We start from the raw sequence: 19,547 nt of genomic DNA, 5'->3' as shown, positions 1-19,547 counted from the left end.
AATTGTCCATATAATATTTCACATGGTTGGCAACATTGCACATTGAATTCAAGTAGAAATTACGAAGTTTGACAGTTAATGAAGACATCAGCTGCTCTAAATGGACCATTTTGCTAAATGTCAGAGTAGGGAAACGTTTTTAATTAACAATAGTACAATAATGGGAACGCAGCTGTTACATACCATTTACAGGCCGTTTTTACACATCTGTGGTGGAACGCATTTCATTTTGATAGGTCACATAACACAGCCACTTATTTATGCTAAGGAAAGGTGTTTATATCCTTTAAAGCTATTTACTTTTTGTAAGGATTGATTCCATAATTTATTAAATATCAACAGGGTATATCGAATGGTATAAGATGTAAATGAAAAACCATTCAAGAATATAAGCTAAATGCACTAAATGGTACCGGTGGTTCATCTTACACAGTTCAAAATATCAGCTGATTTCGGCCTCATCCATTTCCTCTATAATCTTTTATACTTCACACTTATTCGTAAACAGTAAAGGATTTTTGGTCATTTTGTTTCAAGTTCGTTTTTATCAGTCATTCTCGTTTGTCTCTCTCTCTATTCGTGGAACGATTTTAATTTTAGTCGGTTGTGTAAAGAGGGCATCACGACCAACTTCACTCTCATTTCTCTCTCACGGCGCTTTAACGAGACATCGAAAATAAGATAGAAGAAAAAATTGAAGAAAATATATATTTTTGCAATTAATTAATTCCAAATTATATAAAAAGCAATTAAAAAGTAATACGAAATACACTAAAGCTTTTGTCCACAGTACTATTTCAAATAAATGCCCGTAGTTCTCACCAGGGGAAGTGTAAAATTGGCAAAAAGAAAATCAATAACAAAAAGCGACACCATCGTCATTCTGGTGAAGTGTGTGTTTGCTGTACCATCAAGTAAGTACTGGCCGCCGCATGGTGTCGCATAATACATAAAAAAATAAAATTGGAGAGGAAATTAAGGCGCCAACCAAGCATCAGTTCGGGATATTGGAAGCATCTTCACGAGTTTTATCATATTCACCATATGCATATCACTATTTGCAAGTTAATGGGAATATCACTACGTGTCCCACCTATATAAACTGTGCAATTTGTTTTATTAGATACGATAGTGCCATATACATGACAGGGGGCGAAATCTATTATTTGTAGATATACCCAACTACGACATCTGGGGCCAAAGTGTAATTGGTGGGGACAAATTACCAAACCATAGATTCAAATTTAAATTCAAACTTCACCGCTAATTACGTATTCTCTATTTTCAGACAATGGCCGATAATTCAGATTTGGAATCCTATTTGGATGAACTGGAAAAACATATCGAAGAAGATATTGCCACAACCATTTATTCGGAGGTCGTCAACGAAGAGGAGGAAGATGCGCCGGAAAAAGGTAAATATTGTTTCTTAAATTGACTGGTATCGTTGTAATACAAATATTGAATATTACAGCCGAATCCAATGATAACGCCGAGGATGAAGACGATGCATTGGATGATGCCGAACTAGAAGATGGTACCATATTTATGGATGAAGAAGGCAATTACTATTATCAAAGTGGTAAAAAGGCAGTACAAGTAAAACCGGTGAAGAAGGATAAATCAATTGTAAAAACAGTGGCTGCCGTGTTGGGAAAGCGAAAGCAATGTAAGTTGATTATTGAAACGACGAGTGTTCATTAAGAAATCATAATAGTGAGTGTATGTCAGGTCAAATGACATATAAGGCCTGGCCTGTAATCACAGGAAGATATAAATCTAGTTCATCGGCCGATCATGAATTATTTTGAGAAATGTTGATCCTAATTGGCTATGGGATTTTGACGACAACAATATGAATTTATTTGGTTCTTAATGACCTAAACGGCAACACCGTTCAGGGCGTGTGTCCAATCATCTCCACTTCCATTTTCGGACCAAATTTGATCCTTAGTGACCTAAACGGCAACACCGTTCAGGAGAGATATTTATTAGACGGTGGAAGAAGTCCAAGACTACAAGAGAAATTACATTAACCCCGAAGAAGTCAACCAAGCTATTGACCAATACTGTGTACTTGCAATGCTTGGAAAGAACCTATTAAAATATAGTTTATTATCTACGCTTTTTGCCCTGGAAGACCCTATACAATCTCCTATAAAATATTCTTTAAAAAGAAAGACCCTATAAAATATTCTTCTTGCTCTGAATGACCCTATAACATATACTTTAAAAAATATATACATTTTGTCCGGAAAGACCCTATAAAATATTCTTTAAAAAATATACTCTTTTTACTCCGAAAGACCCTATAATGTACCTAAGCTTCTTAATATTAAATACCCTCTTTAAACATTTAAAAAATCTACGCTTCTTGCTTTGAAAGACCCTAAATATGCCTACGCTTTCTGGTATTAAATTCCCTCTAAAAAATCTAGGCTTCTTGCTCTGAAAGACCCTAAATATGCCTACGCTTTCTGGTATTAAATTCCTCTAAGAAAATCTAGGCTTCTTGCTCTGAAAGACCCTATAAAATATCTAGGCTTCTCGGTATTAAATACCTTCTAAAAAGTCCTTAAAAATCTACGCTTCTTGGTATTAAATATCTCCTAAAAAGTCCTTAAAAATCTACGCTTCTTGGCCTGAAAAAACCCTAAAAGAAGTCTTTAAAAAATCTACGCTTCTTGGTCTGAAATACCCCCTAATTTTTTTTTTCAAAAATCTACGATTTTTTGTTCTTGAATACCCCCTAAAAGAAGACTTTAAAAAATCTACGATTCTTCGTCTGAAATACCGCCTAAACAATTCTTTCAAAAATCTACGATTTTTTGTTCTGCAAGACCCTATACAATATCTACGCTTCTTGCTGTGAAAGACCCTAAAAATGTCCCTTAAAAAAACTACGCTTATTGTTCTGAAATGTATGTTTTTTTAAAAAATCCAGAAAATGTTATTAAATAAATTTAATCTTATTGTAAACATCTCAAAATAATCTATTCCATGTTAGAGAATATAAAAAAACTTTAAATAAACATAACATTTCTCTTTTTTATACTTCCAGCTACTTCACCGCCACGACCAGCTAAAAAGGAAAAACTTAACACCAGTAAGAGCAATACCAAACCGTCGTCTAGTCCAACGAAAGCAACAAGAACTAGTGCTAGAACAACTAACAAAGCCACAGGTGGTGGTGGCAATAATTCAATATTGAAATATTTTGATGCGCAAAGCAAACCCAAAGAAACGAGCACTGAGAAAGCAAAGAGTCCTGAAAAACCTTCTCCAAGTAAAAAACAAGTCACCAATGTAAAATTGGAAAAATCAACCGCAAATACAACACAAAAACGTGCTACCCGTGGTAGAGCAGCTAAAACCAACATCAAAACTGAACCTGATGATACACTGAAAAGCGAAACTACAATCACCACTGATGCCAATACAACAACATCCACGGCCATAGATCAAACCATAGCCTCAGAAGCTGAACCCACTGAAGAGGTTTATGATTTCGATGAAACGGAAAGAACTGTTGATGGTGTCGATGATACCATCGATGAGAGTAAAGAGGAAGGTGTTGTCAAAAACGAAGTCATACTCAAACCTCTGAATGTAACAGCAGACGCTGAGGGTCAATTTAAATGTCAAATTTGTGATTATAGCACAAATAAGAAATTCCTTTTGACACGACATTTTAAAACACATTCCGATGATAGACCCTATAAATGTTCGGTGTGTGAAAGAGGTTTCAAAACCCACACCTCCCTTATGAATCACATTAATACTCATTTGGGAAATAAACCTCATAAATGTGGTGATTGTGATATGACCTTCACCACATCGGGTGAATTGACAAGGCACAGACGTTATCGCCATACCGGAGTAAAGCCACACAAATGTACGGAATGTGACTACAGCAGTGTAGAGTTGAGTAAATTGCGTCGTCACATACGTTGTCATACTGGTGAAAGACCATATCAATGTCCCCACTGCACCTATGCATCTCCGGATACATTTAAATTGAAACGTCATATGCGTACGCATACGGGTGAAAAGCCATATGAATGTGATATCTGTCATGCCCGATTTACACAATCAAATTCATTGAAATATCATCGTTTGATCCATTCGGTTAATGATAAACCGGTATTCCAGTGTAACCTATGTCCCACCACATGTGGCCGTAAAACCGATTTACGTTTGCATATACAAAAATTACATAATTCAGATACACCAATACCGTGTAAACGTTGTGGTAAGGAGCTGCCGGATCGTTATCAATATAAGATGCATGTTAAGACACACGAGGGGGAGAAATGTTTTCGGTAAGTCGAAATGAAATATGCGATAAAAATCCACGCATATAGTTTTTGCACTGTAATATCCTTTAAAATAATTCTTAAAAACTTCAAGACTGTTGTTCCGAAACACGCTTCGAATATATTTATTAAAAATGCATGTCTTTTGCTCCGATATTTGACAACAATTCGTAAAAAAATCCATGCATTTTGTTCGGAAATATACATGAAAAAATTCGTAAAAACCGAAAATATCCTGGATAAAAATCCATGCCTTTTGCTTGAAAATATCCTGGAAAAAATCGTAAAAAATCCACGCCTTTTTATCTAAAATATCTTGGATAAAAATCATAAAAAATTAACGCCTTTTACTCTGAATTATCCTCGAAAAATATTCTTTAAAAATTAACGCCTTTTGCTTTGAAATATCCTCGAAAATTATTCTTTGAAAAAATCTTAAAAATTTAAATTCCCTCCTTGTCCTTTGCTCGAAAATATTTTTTTAAATATCCAAGACATTTTTCCTTTTTTAATATTTCAAATTAAATTTCCAAAATATCATCAAATCACATTAATTTAATTTTTTTCTTGTCTTCCCAACAGCTGTACATATTGTCCATTTGCCTCGATATCACAACGTCATCTGGACACCCACATGCTTATACACACCGATTCGAAACCCTTTGTCTGTGAATTGTGTCAGCAATGTTTCCGTCAGAAGCAGTTACTCAGTCGTCATATGAAAGTCTATCATACGGCCAATTATGAACCTCCAAAGCCACTGAAGAAGTCCCATGTCTGTCCGCATTGTCAACGTGCGTTTGCCTTTAAGGGAAATCTTATGCGGCATATGGAAACTCATGATCCCAATTCGAAAATAAATGAAGAAAAGCTACGTTTGAAATTGGGCCGATTAAGACGTGTCCAGCCAGATGGCACAGTTGTTACGCAAATCAAAAGCTCCTTCATTTACAACGAGGAGGAGGTGGTGAATGCCGCCAACGAAGCCATACTGCAAGACAACGAAGAGAATGTCATTTATGAAGATGAGAATGGTGAACAAATCCAATACATTTATGAAGATTATGAACCCGAACCCGAGGAGGAAGAGGAGGAGTTGGAAGAAGAATATGATGAAGATTATCAGGAGCTAGAATATTATGAGGAGGTCGATGAAAAACCATCCGTTGAAATTAAGACAGAAAAATACGAATCAAATCAAATTATTGCCACCAAAACCATTCATCTTCCATCTGAATTTAATGTAAAAATGGAAAAGAATTCAGCGGATTCTATGCCGGCGACAAACGAAGATGAGGATTATATGATAATTGAGGTAATGCAGGATGGTGAGGAAGCAGATGGTGAAGTGGAGCAAGAAGAGTTTTTACAAAACTCTCCACAAAAGCTACCAAAGATTACCGAAACAAGGACAAGTACGTGTATTGCCCCTAATTGTATAACAATTCCTTTTAATAATTCATTTTTTATTTACAGTCAAATCAAATACGTCCGCCTTAAAGGCCATTACAGAAGATTGTTTTGGGTTTGATGTAAGTATTTGTACTCAATTTTTAGTTTCTAATAATGTAAATAATATATTAAAAAACACTTTCAGGATGACGCTGAGGCTGACGATGAACCGGCAAATCCTGACCATGACGACGCTCATGAATTAATACAAATGCTTCAGGAATAAATACAAATTTCAATTTATTTATATATATTTTTTAATTATTTTTATTTATGCTATTTGTAAACTGCCTTTAAGAAGGCAAAACGTAATTTTAAGCATGCATCCCCTACTATGAGTAAAATCCAAATGATTTGATTACAGATATTGCAAGCAAATATCCTAAAATAAATATTCATAATTATATTAAATAAATAATAAATGTTAAAAATAATAAATGTTGTACGGGTATATCTATCTCTAGGATTTATTTGGAATAGGTATATGCATTTGTGACCATGGTACAATAATACGGGTACAATTACTTTACGAAATTAATACAAAGTGTTGTCTAGTGTAATATATTATTAATTGCATATCTACATATAAACAAATTCAACCGTTTCTTTTGTTTTTTACACATTTTTAGATTTTTATTTTTAAATTTTATAAAGAAAATATCGCGAAAAATGAATGTCAAGTATGGGGGTTGCAATAAAAGGCTTTACATACACACATACAAATTGAGTTGTTTTGACAGAACACAGGCACAAGAAGTAAAAATTGGAAACCTACCTACCTCATGTTATTAAATCATGTTTGTAACAATGTTGTTGTTCATGATGCACAAAATAAATATGCTCCTAGAAGTATGCAATAAATTTGTATTTAAAATTTCCATAGATATGATGTTATTGCCAGGTATGATTATTTTAAATTTACAAAAAATTTAAATATTACATTTATGGTGTGGGTTTTTTTCAATTTTTTAAATCATTTCATCAAGCTTATATTTATACCCTTCACCATACTGTGGTACAGGATATTATGTCTTTGTGCGTATGTTTGTAACAGGAAAAAGGAAACGAGATAGAATCACTTTCTAAGTCGATTTATGCATGTCCGTCCGTCCGTCTGTTGATGTTAAATTGTAAACAAAGTACTGGTCGCATTTATAATCCGATTTGGATGAAATTTGGTGCCGCTCATTTATTTGGCCCAAGGACGAACCCTATTGAAATTGGAAAAAATCGGTTCAGATTTGGATATAGCTCCCATATATATTTTCGTCCGATTTAAGGTTAAAGGAGCACCAAAGTCCCTATAAATCTTCCAATTTGCTTGAAATTTAGCACAGCGTACTGAATTTAGCCTAGACTGATGTGTGCAAAGTTTCGTAAAAATCGGTTCAGATTTAGATATAACTCCCATATATATTTTCGTACAATATAAGGTAAATGGTGCACCAGTCGTACTAAAATGAGTCTAGAATGGTGTCTTAAGTCTCGAGAAAATCGATTCAGATTTAGATATACCTACCATATATATTTTCGTCCGATTTAAGGTAAATTTTGTACAAAAGTCCCTATATATCTTTCCATTTGCACGAAATTTGGCTTAGCGTAATGAATTAGGTCTAGAATGATGTGTGTCAAGTTTCGTGAGAATCGGTTGCGATTTGGATATAGCTACCATATATATTTTCGTCCGATTTAAGGTAAATGATGCAACAAAGTCCCATTTATCTATATATTTGCATGAATTTTGGCATAGCGTACTAAATTAAGTCTGGAATAATGTGTGTTAAGTTTCGTAAAAATCGGTTCAGATTTAGATATAGCGTCCATATATATTTTCGTCCGATTTATTATAAATGGTGCACCAAAGTCCCTATTTATCTTTCGATTTGCACGAAAATTGGCATAGTGTACTGAATTAGGTCTTGAATGATGTGTGTTAAATTTCGTAAAAATCGGTTCAGATTTAGATATGGCGCCCATATATGTTTTCGTCCGATTTAATGTAAATGGTGCACCAGTCTCTTTCAATTTGCACGAAATTTGGCATAGCGTACTGAATTTGAGTCTAGAATGGTGTGTCTCGAGTTTCGAGAAAATCGGTTCAGATTTAGATCCACCATTGTAATTTTTTGTAAACCAAGCTTGTGATTTTTTTTTTCAAATCCATAATTTTTTAAATAATCCATTTTCTTAAAAAAATCCACGCTTGTGATTTTTTTAAATCGACGATGTGATATAAAAATATTTATGATTCTTAAAAATAATTTTAAAAAATCAACGCTTGTAAAAAAATAATTTTAAAAAATCCACGCTTGTGATTTTTTTTCAAATCCATAATTTTTTAAATAATCCATTTTCTTAAAAAAATCCACGCTTGTAAAAAATATTTTATAAAAATCCATGCTCATAAATTTTTTTTTTTTAAAATTCATGCTCATAAAAAAATGTTTTTAAAAAATTCATGCTCATAAAAAAGTGTAAAAATCCACGCTTGTTAAAAACTGATTTAAAAAATCCACGCTTGTTAAAAACTGATTTAAAAAAATCCACGCTTGTTAAAAAATAATTTTAAAAAATCCACGCGTATGTAAGGACCACGAAAGGACCTATGGAAGGACCCCTTAAAAATAATTTTAAAAAATCCACGCTTGTAAAAAAATAAATTTAAAAAATCCACGCTTGTAAAAAAAATAATTTTAAAAAATACACGCTTAAAAAATAATTTTAAAAAATCCACGCTTGTAAAAAAAATAATTTTAAAAATTCCACGCTTGTAAAAAAATAATGTTAAAAATTCCATGCTTGTAAAAAAATAATTTTAAAAATTCCACGCTTGTAAAAAATAATTTTAAAAAATCCACGCTTGTAAAAAAATAATTTAAAAAAATCCACGCTTGTAAAAAAATATTTTATAAAAATCCACGCTCATGAAAAACTGTTTTTAAAAAATTCACGCCCATGAAAAAATGATTTAAAAAATCCACGCTTGATAAAAAATTATTTAAAAATCCACGCTTGTTAAAAAAATTATTTAAAAAATCCACGCTTGTGAAAAAATTATTTAAAAAATCCACGCTTGTTAAATTTTTTTTTTTTTTAAATCCACGCTTGTTAAAAACTGATTTAAAAAAAATCCACGCTTATTAAAAATTTATTTAAAAAATCCGCGCTTGTTAAAAAATTATTTAAAAAAATCCACGCTTTCAAAAATTATTTAAAAAATCCACCCTTGTTAAAAAATGATTTAAAAAAATCCACGCTTGTTATAAAATTATTTAAAAAAAAAATCACGTTTGTTAAAAAATTATTTAAAAAAATCCACGCTTGCAAAAATTATTTAAAAAAATCCACGCTTGCAAAAAGTATTTTTAAAAAAATCCACGCTTATAAAAAATCAATTTAAAGCCCCACGTTTGAAATAATTTGTTTAAAAATTCAATGCTTCTAAAAAAATAAATATAATACATGGTGTATTTAATTTCAGTCAGTTCCAAAAATATTTAAAAAAAATCTGGCTTGTGTTATTTGGAAGTTAAGATTTAAACAAATATATATTAAGAAACTCAAAAAAATTCCAACAAGTTTTTTGTTGACTTGTGTAAATAGTATACGTTTACGTCTGTCTAATTCACAACTCAAAACAATTTCAAATTAAAACTTCAAATGCGCCTTAAAAAACAACTAAAAAAGAAATAAAACATTTGGGCCCATTACCCGGTTGGCCGAGAGACCAACAGACAAGTCAAGACAACAAGTCTACATTAGACGTGTCATTTGCCGCTTTAGATCATTCAGCATCTGACTACCGACCAGTAAGGTTCGGTGTAACAAACTTAAAAAAAAATAGACAAGCCCAACCGACAAGAAGTAAACAAAAGATGAATTTAAAACTTTGAAAAAAAAAAATCAACAACAAAGCAATTTATTTGAAAATTCAAAACTTACGTGTTTGTGTGAGTGAAAAGAAAAATAAACGTTGTGACAAAAATCTAAAATCGATTAAATCAGAAGAAACATATTGAAACTAATTCTTTTTGGTGCTAATAAATTAGTATTTAACAACAATTTCATAGCTAAGGTATGTTTGAGAAAAAAAATGTGAAAAACTTAAATTCAAAAAAAAAAAAAAAAAAAACACTTGGAAATTTAAAAATTAAATAAAAATAATCATTATTATGACTTTGTTTGCCATTACTACTGTCGGGAAAATATTGAAATTCAAATACAATTTTATAGTTTGGCTTCTTGAAGTGTTTAAGTAATGTGGTGTATTGACTCAAGACGCATGCATGATCGTTATGCTGGCTGGCTGGATGGATGGCTGGCTGACTGTCTGCCTTTTTGGCCATAGCGATTATTTTCAAACATCATTGAACGTTAAGCACTTACAAATATTTGGCAATTTTACGAAATTTTGTTTCGTTACTTGTTCGTCAAGTTTTTTTTTCTTTTTACGAAATTTTACATTCATTTGCATAGATGCTAGATTGTCGTACTGGGTGTCTGTTGGTTGGTTGGCTGTTTGAATCTCTTGTACGTACTGTGCGGCTGCCATGTGCCCGAGCTGCATGAAATTGCATTTCCTGTTTTTTTTTTATTTTTTCGAATATTTTCTTTGGGTTAGTGGGTTAATAAAATATTTAAATCAATTAGTTTAGTGGTTCAGTCGAACGCCGTGTGTATCCGATTATTAATTTTGGAAATGCATAATTCAGTGTCAAATAACGGTGTGTTGATAATGGATCAATAAATATGGATTAATTATTGTTCGAGGTTAGGAAACGGGGAAAAAAGGCAGGGCCACAATTTTTATATCTAAACAAATTCAAAATTAAAAAAGAAAAACTATTTCAAATATGAGATTTGAAATTCTACTGGCCTCAAATGCCGGTAAGAAAGTGGGATGGTTTGTGGGTCCCCAAGAGATTGTAACGTCATACAATATTGCTACTAGACCCACATTTTGGTATACCGATCGTCATATCTCGTCTGATCGTTTGTTTAATTTACTGTAGAGCTCGTAATATTTAATATGGAGCATTGGAATTTTGCACTGGAATGTTTTGTACTAGGTTTGTCAGGATAAATTGGTCCAGATTTTTGGTATAACCCCGTATAACGGCACCTCCCAATATTTGGTATTATAAGGTAAAAAATTATAAAAATTGATGCACATTGAGGTGTAGCCGATTTTCTGCATTTTGTGGATTTTTGGATATATTTTAAGTCGAATTGGCTATAATTTGACCTTTTTATATCCTCCACCATAGTATGGAGGGTATATTAATTTTGTTTTTCGTTTGTAAATCATCGAAATAATCATTTCCGACCCTATAAAGAATATATATTCTTGATCAGCGTAAAATTCTATGACGATATCGCCATGTCCGTCTGCCTGTCTTTCCGTCTGTCTGTTGTAATCACCCTAGCGTCCAAACGAATTGAGATAGATCGCCAAAATTTTGCATAGAGTCGTCTTTTGTCTGCAGGCAGGTCAAGTTCAAAGATGGACTTTATCGGTCCACGTTTAGGCATAGCTCCCATATAAGAGTACCCCCCAATTTTCGGTACATTGGGTTCTTGAGTGCGTTTTTCAACCGAATTCGCTGAAATTTGCTACATTGGGTTCTTATGGGGTACTAAATGTTTCCACAAAAAATTATAAATATATGTCCACTTTTTCTGGTAGCCCCCATATAACGGTAGCTCCTAATTTTCAGTATTTTGGGGGTTTTGTTCGTATTTTTCAGCCGAATTAGCTGTAATTTAGTATTTTGAGTTCTTAATAGCTACCAAATCTCTCAACAATAAATTATGAAAATAGGTCAATTTTTTCGGATAGCCCCCATATATAAAGGTACCCCTTTATAGGGGGGCTATCCGCGCCTTTTTCAACCGAATTTGCTGAAATTTGGTATTTTGTAGTCGTATATGGTAACAAATCTCCCTACCAAAAATTATTAATATTCGCCCTCTTTTTCCGGTAGTCCCCATATAACCCCATTTTTTATATTAAAATAGTTATCTGATTTGTTACCCGTTTTGAGTTTGGTTCTAAGACTCTGTTGTAATCATTTCACCTGCGTAGGATAACAAGATACAAAATTAGAAATTAAGGTTCGTTAATGAACTATAGCCGCATTAAGACCTAGCCCCTGTGTGGAGGTTCCAGAAGGAGTGGAACGATATTCCCCATCTTCGAATTTGAAGTATGTTTGGAAGAAATCATAAGATGGGCAAAGTTTGGATAAATTCTAAATTTTCTGAAATGGATTTGGTCCCAAGAAACATGGGGTCTAGAACCAATATATCAATGAGGCACATTTTCACCATGTTAAAGTGTAAACCACAATACAAAGTTCTGAAATTTGTATTATGGTTTACAAAATGTCGGTATAGGTCCACCGTCCAACCAGAAATGTTCCCTATATTTTCATTCCTAGTACCTGTCATTATATCTATGGTGGTGGGTATCCTTTTTCACTTGTTATTCCATTGGTTTGCAAATCTACCAACCAAAAATTATCAATTTAGTTCCATTTTTAGGTAAGGCCGATACCCCAGATTTTCGGTTTTTTGTAGATTTTGAAAATGTTTTTAAGTCCAATTGGCTGTAATTTGGCATTTTGTACTCTCTTTGGGCTGATCTAATTTATTGGTAGCCGACATTTTGAATACAGTTATATCCAAACATTTCGGTATTTTGATGAGTTTGGTTACGTTTTCGAACCGTATTTTCACATTTTCGGATAGCACCCAAAAGAATGGAATTTTGGATGCATTATTGAACCATAATGGCTGTAATTTGATATAGACCCCATATAACGAATCCAGCGATTTTATGTATTTCGAGGGTTTTCAACCATAACATCGTGTTCGTTTATAATGGCGGTACCCCACCTCCCTGACTGACTGTCTCCCTCTTATACATTGTTGTATATCAGTCGATCTTTGGACTATAGTTCGCATATCAAAGTCCAGTTTCTATATAAGTATGTTTATGGAAAATATTATATATTAGCATTACAATATGCTTGTAATTTGGCATTCCGGGACCTTGGTGTGTAAATTACTTCGTAGCAGAGCATTTTCAATAGGACCATTTTTTCACATGGGATCCAATACAAAAATCACTCGAAATTTTCAAAGTATGTTGAAGGACCTAACCTTAATTTTTATTGCCATCAGAGTATCTGCAATTTAATATGACCTAGTCCAGCTATAAATATTCACCTTGTGGTGAAGGATATAACAAGTTCAGTCCAAACGAATATAAAAGCGTTTTTAATAGCTCTTTTTTTTTTTATATTTTTGATTTTCCATATTTTTTAAATTGATTGATTTTGGATGAATTCATGAATTGTTTTGGTAAATATTTTCTATGTCTGAACGGAAAAATAGTTATTTAAATAATAAAAAACCGTTCGGCCATAGCGGATATAAAAAATTTTAACCTTAAAAAAATTAAAATACAAGACTGAAAATATCCTCAATAAATTTCGATTTCCATTGGTAAAAAAATAATTAATTACACGGGGTTTACACATGCAACTCTGCTGCTGCTCTCTTCGATTCTCTTTTGAATTTCTTTCCCCTTGTCACTTTTTAGGCCTCTCTCTTGGTGACCTTCTTAATAGATCTTACTTGTCACTTTTTAGGCCTCTCTCTCATAAACTCTGCTTACAAAAGTTGCGTGTGTAAACACCGTGTAATGAATTATTTTTTTAATTGACTACCAATGGAAATCGAAATTTATTGAGGATATTTTCAGTCTTGTATTTTCATTTTTTTAGGTTACGATTTTTTATATCTAATAATAAAAAAACGATTTTTTATTATTTTAATAACTAATTTTCCCGCTTATAACCTCATAACCGTTACGCACAATTTATTTCATTGCCATTTACAACAACTCCATGAACTTATTTTTATTTTGACCATAACCCCCTTGGCTTGAAATTGGACCTTTGTGTTCATTTAAAGTTTCTAACATTTAAGCAAAAGCCATTTGCGAAAATTCGTCGTCTCAAATTTATTTCAAACAAAATACGCACCAAGAAATACCATTAGATTCGCCGCAATACACAAAGCGTTCAATAAAATAAAAATAAAAAAAACAACCAGAAAAAAATGAAAAAGTCACGTTCAATTTATTATTTATCATCTAGAAAAAAAATTAAGCACAACAACAACAAACCTAACACAATTTTTTGAAAAAAACCAAACGCATTTATTTTTCAAAACAAACGCACGTCTACTCTCAAAACGGGCGAATTGAAGTCAGGAGAGTTGTTGATGCAAGATCTATTAATAAGGTCACCCAGTAAGCGAAAGTCAGCTGTTTTTTCTTAAGTCTAATGTCAAAAATTTTAACTTTTCGTGTGACAATACCACTGAGAGTCAAAAATTTATAAATAAAAAAAAAATGAACTTTGTTCACGTTTTCATAAGGAACGTCAATTCACAATAATGGATATAGACAGAAAACTTGAGAAGCAGCTGATATCCAGCTGGTCTTCCTGTATGACATTATTAATAGACCTTGAATTTGTTGTTGATTTGGAAAGAGAGAGACACAATATTTTATAACATCAGAATGAGGTCTATAAAGGATTGCTATTGATGGTCAAAAATCATGGCACAATAAATAGGTAGCGCGGCCATGGCACAATGAATAGGTAGTCCATTAAGAGCAGCTGATGTCTTGATTAACTGTCAAAATGCCTAATTTTTACTTGAATGCGATGTGCAATGCTGCCAACTTTTTGAAATATTATAAGGAAAAAATTGACAGATGGTCGAGACAAAAACAAATGTTTTGTTTTTTGATACATCACATTATTATTGTATCATGAGCGCAACTGATGTCTCAATTAACTGTCAAAGTGGGTAATATCTACGTCATGGCACAATGAATAGGTAGTCCATTTAGCGCAGCTGATGTCTTGATTAACTGTCAAAGTGGGTAATTTTTACTTGAATTCGATGTGCAGTGTTGCCAACCATTTGAAATATTATATGGAAACATTTGACAGATAATCGAGACAAAAACAAAGGTTGTTGTTGTGATACATCACCTTATTATTGCATCATGATCTACTTGAATTCGGTGTGCAGTGTTGCCAACCATGTGAAATATTATAAAGATAAAATTGACAGATGGTCGAGACAAAAACAAATGTTTTTGTTTTGATACATCACCTTACTATTGCATCATGGTCAAAAATATTCAATCATTCATCACGTCCTCTTCATTCTTTTACAATCCTTAAAATTTCTACGAATATTTTAAAATAAGAAAAAAAAAACCAAAAAAACACAATAGTATGTATATCCACATGACATCTGTCAATGAATGGTCTCACATGTGTGTAAAGCTTCCATTATTTTCTTAAATCTGCCGTTTTAAAATTTATAAATCTTCAATTAAATTTCAGTTAATAATTAATCATCATTTACCCAGAGACCTTTTAAATATAAATACGCACATATAGTATATACTTACATATGGTACGTACGCACATATAGTACATATACATATATGTATGTTTAAAATATTATCGCATTGTGTTTGGGTCTTTTGTAAAACTACGACTTCATTCAAAACTTTGCATGGGCTTTAAAATGATTTTTTCTTTTACTTTGTTGTTGTTGTTTTTTGCTTCTCATGCAGTATAAATGAAAAGCATTGCTAATTTATTTACCAACAATTACTTACATGTGTGTTTGTATGTATGTATGTATGTTAATATGGGTAGGTCTGCTGAAGATGTAATCATTACATTTAAAATGTGTACTTTTTGTAAACGGTGACTCAGGTTTGAAAGTGTAAGCGGGAATTTAATTATTTTAAGAAGAAAAAAAATAAATGATGAAATTTATTATCAAAACATTTAAGTTATTGTTTCAAGGTTAAATTAGGTTAAATATTCAATGGGAATTTCAAATACGTTTCAGATTAACTTACGAATATACTCGTACTATATGACCCTAATGGATCACATGAATAAAAAAAAATAAATTTCTCCAAATATTTATTACGAAATTTTCAGCAGAGAATAAAACTAAATTGTATACGGGGAAGAGGATCTGACGAAGATTTGGCAATATTTAGCAGGTCAAATGGATTAAAACATTTTTGGTTAAGTTTGGGGATGTGTTTAAAAGAATAGGCTGTAATTTCGTATTTTGGAATTTCATTGTGTACTAGATCTCCTTATAAAAATGATAAATATTGGTCCAATTTTTAGGGTAGCCCCCATATAATGGTATTCTAAAAATGTCGATATTTTGGGTGAGTTTGGTTACATTTTCGAACCGAATATTCTGTACTTTGGTATTTCGGAGTCTCATTGTATACCAAATTTCCTTATCAAAATGACCAATATTGGTCCACATTTTCGGATAGCCCCCAATAAAATAGAATTTTGGATGCGTTCTTGAACCTCAATGGTTATAGCTTGATATAGATCTCATATAACGAATTGCTAGAATTCAAAATTATTGCTGCATCGACACACGATGCTGATGACCACCAAAAAAAAAAAAAAAAACAAACACAGACGATACGGGGTGTTGGCAATACGGCTTATACTTATACACGGTCATTACACGGTTGACGATTACACTGTACACACTGGCAGACTACTTTACAAAAAACTGGCACACTACTTATTACAAACTGGCTACTATATCTAGGTTACAACTCCTTATATACATTCTTATCTTATTATAGAACCATGGCACAATAAATAGGTAGTCCAAAGGTATATTTAATAAGGTAGCCGCATCGGCCCAGCTGTTGGACAAATAAATGTCAAAAATGTTGTTGTAATGTTGAACCAAAAAATTAAAAAACAAAATTATAAATGAAAATCTCCGAATTTCGAATAGATTTTTTGGCAATGCTTTTATTAACATTTTCTACAAGAATTTGTGTAAAAAAATCTTGTCAATCTGTTTGTTTTGGCAAAATATTTTTGACATATCAAAATACAACAACCGATGTTTGTTGTAGAAATTCGCCGATGCGGCTACCTTGTATATCTACCTTGGGTAGTCCATTTAGCTCCGCTGATGTCTCGATTAACTGTCAAAGTGCGTGATTTCTACTCTAATTCGATGTGCAGAGTTGCCAACCATGTGAAATATTATATGGAAAATTTTTACAGAAGATCGAGACAAAAACAAAGGTTTTTGTTGTGATACATCACCTTATTATTGCATCATGTCTAGAACCTTCCAACTCTAGATTATTCTTAATGACTATTTTCTAGTATTCTCCTTATTTCAAGTAAACGTAACTTAACCATGTAGGGTTCTCTAATTAAAAAAATATATGTTGCCACTTATGGGATCAATCACAATATTCAATCCACCGATTATTTCTATTTCGAGAATTTTCAAACATATTTTAGGGTTGCGGTAACCCAACAATATCAGTTTTTTTGGGTACAAATTTTAATTGAATTGACTCCCTTCCAAAAATTGTTGTATATCAGTCGATTTTTGGCATTAGCATTACGATATTCTTGTAATTTGGCATTCCGGTATCTTGGTGAGTAAATTACTTCGTAGCAGAACATTTTCAATACGACCGACCATGTTTTCACATGGAATCCAAAACAAAATCACTAGACATTTTCATGGTATGTTCAAGGACCTAACTTTAATTTTTGATGCCATCAGAGTGTCTGCAATTTAATATGACCTTGTCCCGCTATAAATATTCACCTTATGGTGGAGGATACAACAAGTTCTGTCCAAACGAATTTATGGGCGTTTCAATTATTTTTAAAACGGCTGTAATTTGGTATTTTAAAATCTCAAAACTACTTATAAAAAATGATAAATATTGGTCCAATTTTTAGAGTGGCCTCTATATAATGGAATCCTCGATTTTAGGTATTTTCACAATATTGGAACCCTATTGGCTGTAATTAGATATTTTTGGGATCTCGTACCGGTTCATATTTTGATAAAGCCCTTATATAATGGCTTATCAATTTGTTTTCGATATTTTGAGGTTTTCCTTCAACAAATTTGCTGTAAATTGATTTTTTGAATTCTCATTGTGTATCAAATCTCCCTACCAAATATTATAAATATGAGTCCCGAATAAAAAAAATATAAAAATTTTTGAATTGAATTCAAAAAATCAAAATTTGCTGTAAATTGATTTTTTGAATTCTCATTGTGTATCAAATCTCCCTACCAAAAATTATAAATATGAGTCCCGAATAAAAAAGTATTTTTTTTTATGTTTTTTTGATTTTCTACATTTTTATATTGATCGATTTTGGATGAATTCATAAATTGTTTTGGTAAATATATTCTAATGAATATTTAAACCCTTCACCACACTGTGGTACAGGGTATTATGTCTTTGTGCATATGTTTGTAACAGGCAAAAGGAAACGAGATAGACACATGGATCCTTTTGAGAATATGAATCACTTTCTGAGTCGATTTACGCATGTCCGTCCGTCTGTCCGTCCATGTATTTTTGTGAACAAAGTCGCATTTATGATCCGATTTGGATGAAATTTGGCATAGGTCACTTATTTGGCCCAAGGACAAACCCTATTGAAATTGGGAAAAATCGGTTCAGATTTAGATATAACTCCCATATATATTTTCGTCCGATTTGATGTAAATGGTGCACCAAAGTCCCGATATATCATTCGATTTGCACGAAATTTGGCACAGCGTAATGACTTAGGTCTAGAATGATGTGTTCTAAGTTTCCTGAAAATCGGTTCAGATTTAGATATAGATCCCATATATATTTTCGTCCAATTTAATGTAAATGGTGTACCAAAGTATCTTAATATCTTCCGGATAGCAAGATATTTGGCACAGCGTAATGAATTAGGTCTAGAATGATGAGTGTTAAGTTTCCTGAAATCGGTTTAGATTTAGATATAGCTTCTATATCTGATCGAATGAAAAATGTAGTATCGGTTGCACAATGACATGTTTATTGGTCTAATTTCATTTTACTGCTCCTTTAAAAATGCGACGTCTGTTAGGATTCATATGTTGAATATACCCAAAGCGGTGAAGGGTATTATATAGTCGGCCCCGTCCGACTTTACTACTTTCCTTACTGTTTTCTTTTTTTTTTTTTTTGTAATTGACCATAACCCCTTGGCTAGATTTTCGGGAGAATTTTTCTCTCTTAAAGACTTCAAGAGCTACCTCATCTGCTTGCGCAAGTGCCCATGCTTCAGGTCCATACAACGGCACGGCTGGTATCAGTGTCCTGTAGAGTATGAGTTTGGTCTGGCAAGAGGTGGCCTTCTTTCTGAATTGTTTATTTAGACCATAGTAGCATCTGTTGGCCAACACTATTCTTCTCCGGATTTTGAAGCTGATGTTATTAGTTTTGTTTATGGCGGTACCGAGATATATAAAATCGTTCACTATCTCGAAACTGTAGTTTTCAAATCCCACAGTTGGTGCGTGTCTACTGGACGTCTTGCGCATTGATACCATCAGCTTGGTTTTCTAGTCAATATGTCGTATCGAATTAAAAAAAAACACTGTGGAAAATTTGAAAATAAAATCATGATGATATTTAAACCATTCCTAATTCTCGAGAAGACACTGTTCATTTCTAAGTCGTCAAATCCGCATCGATTCTCCTGTATGTGGCTGATAGTTTAGAACGGGACATTGAATTCGTGTTACACCTCAAAAAAACAAAAAAAATGGATTGAAAGTCGGTATGCTATGAGAAACCATAGCCTGAAAATAGCTTTAAAAATGGAATGGGAT

General features: G+C 32.6%; 1 protein-coding gene across 1 annotated transcript; it reads left to right on the top strand.

Moving 5' to 3' along the window:
* Nucleotides 1–1,291: 1,291 nt before the first annotated feature.
* On the top strand, nucleotides 1,292–5,994 carry LOC133335806 (transcriptional repressor CTCFL). Its single transcript, XM_061544104.1, has 7 exons — nucleotides 1,292–1,415; nucleotides 1,475–1,669; nucleotides 3,062–4,322; nucleotides 4,899–5,230; nucleotides 5,378–5,731; nucleotides 5,793–5,848; nucleotides 5,914–5,994. The coding sequence occupies exons 1-7, from the start codon at nucleotides 1,292–1,294 to the stop codon at nucleotides 5,992–5,994; spliced, it is 2,403 nt and encodes an 800-aa protein (XP_061400088.1).
* Nucleotides 5,995–19,547: the final 13,553 nt, after the last annotated feature.

The sequence above is a fragment of the Musca vetustissima genome, unplaced genomic scaffold (assembly GCF_032173495.1).
Source record: "Musca vetustissima isolate MV318-11 ecotype Yass unplaced genomic scaffold, APGP_CSIRO_Mvet_v1 utg56640, whole genome shotgun sequence".
NCBI lineage: Eukaryota > Metazoa > Arthropoda > Insecta > Diptera > Muscidae > Musca > Musca vetustissima.
The sequence above is the reverse complement of the archived record's forward strand: the minus strand, read 5'-3'. Positions and strand labels throughout refer to the sequence as shown.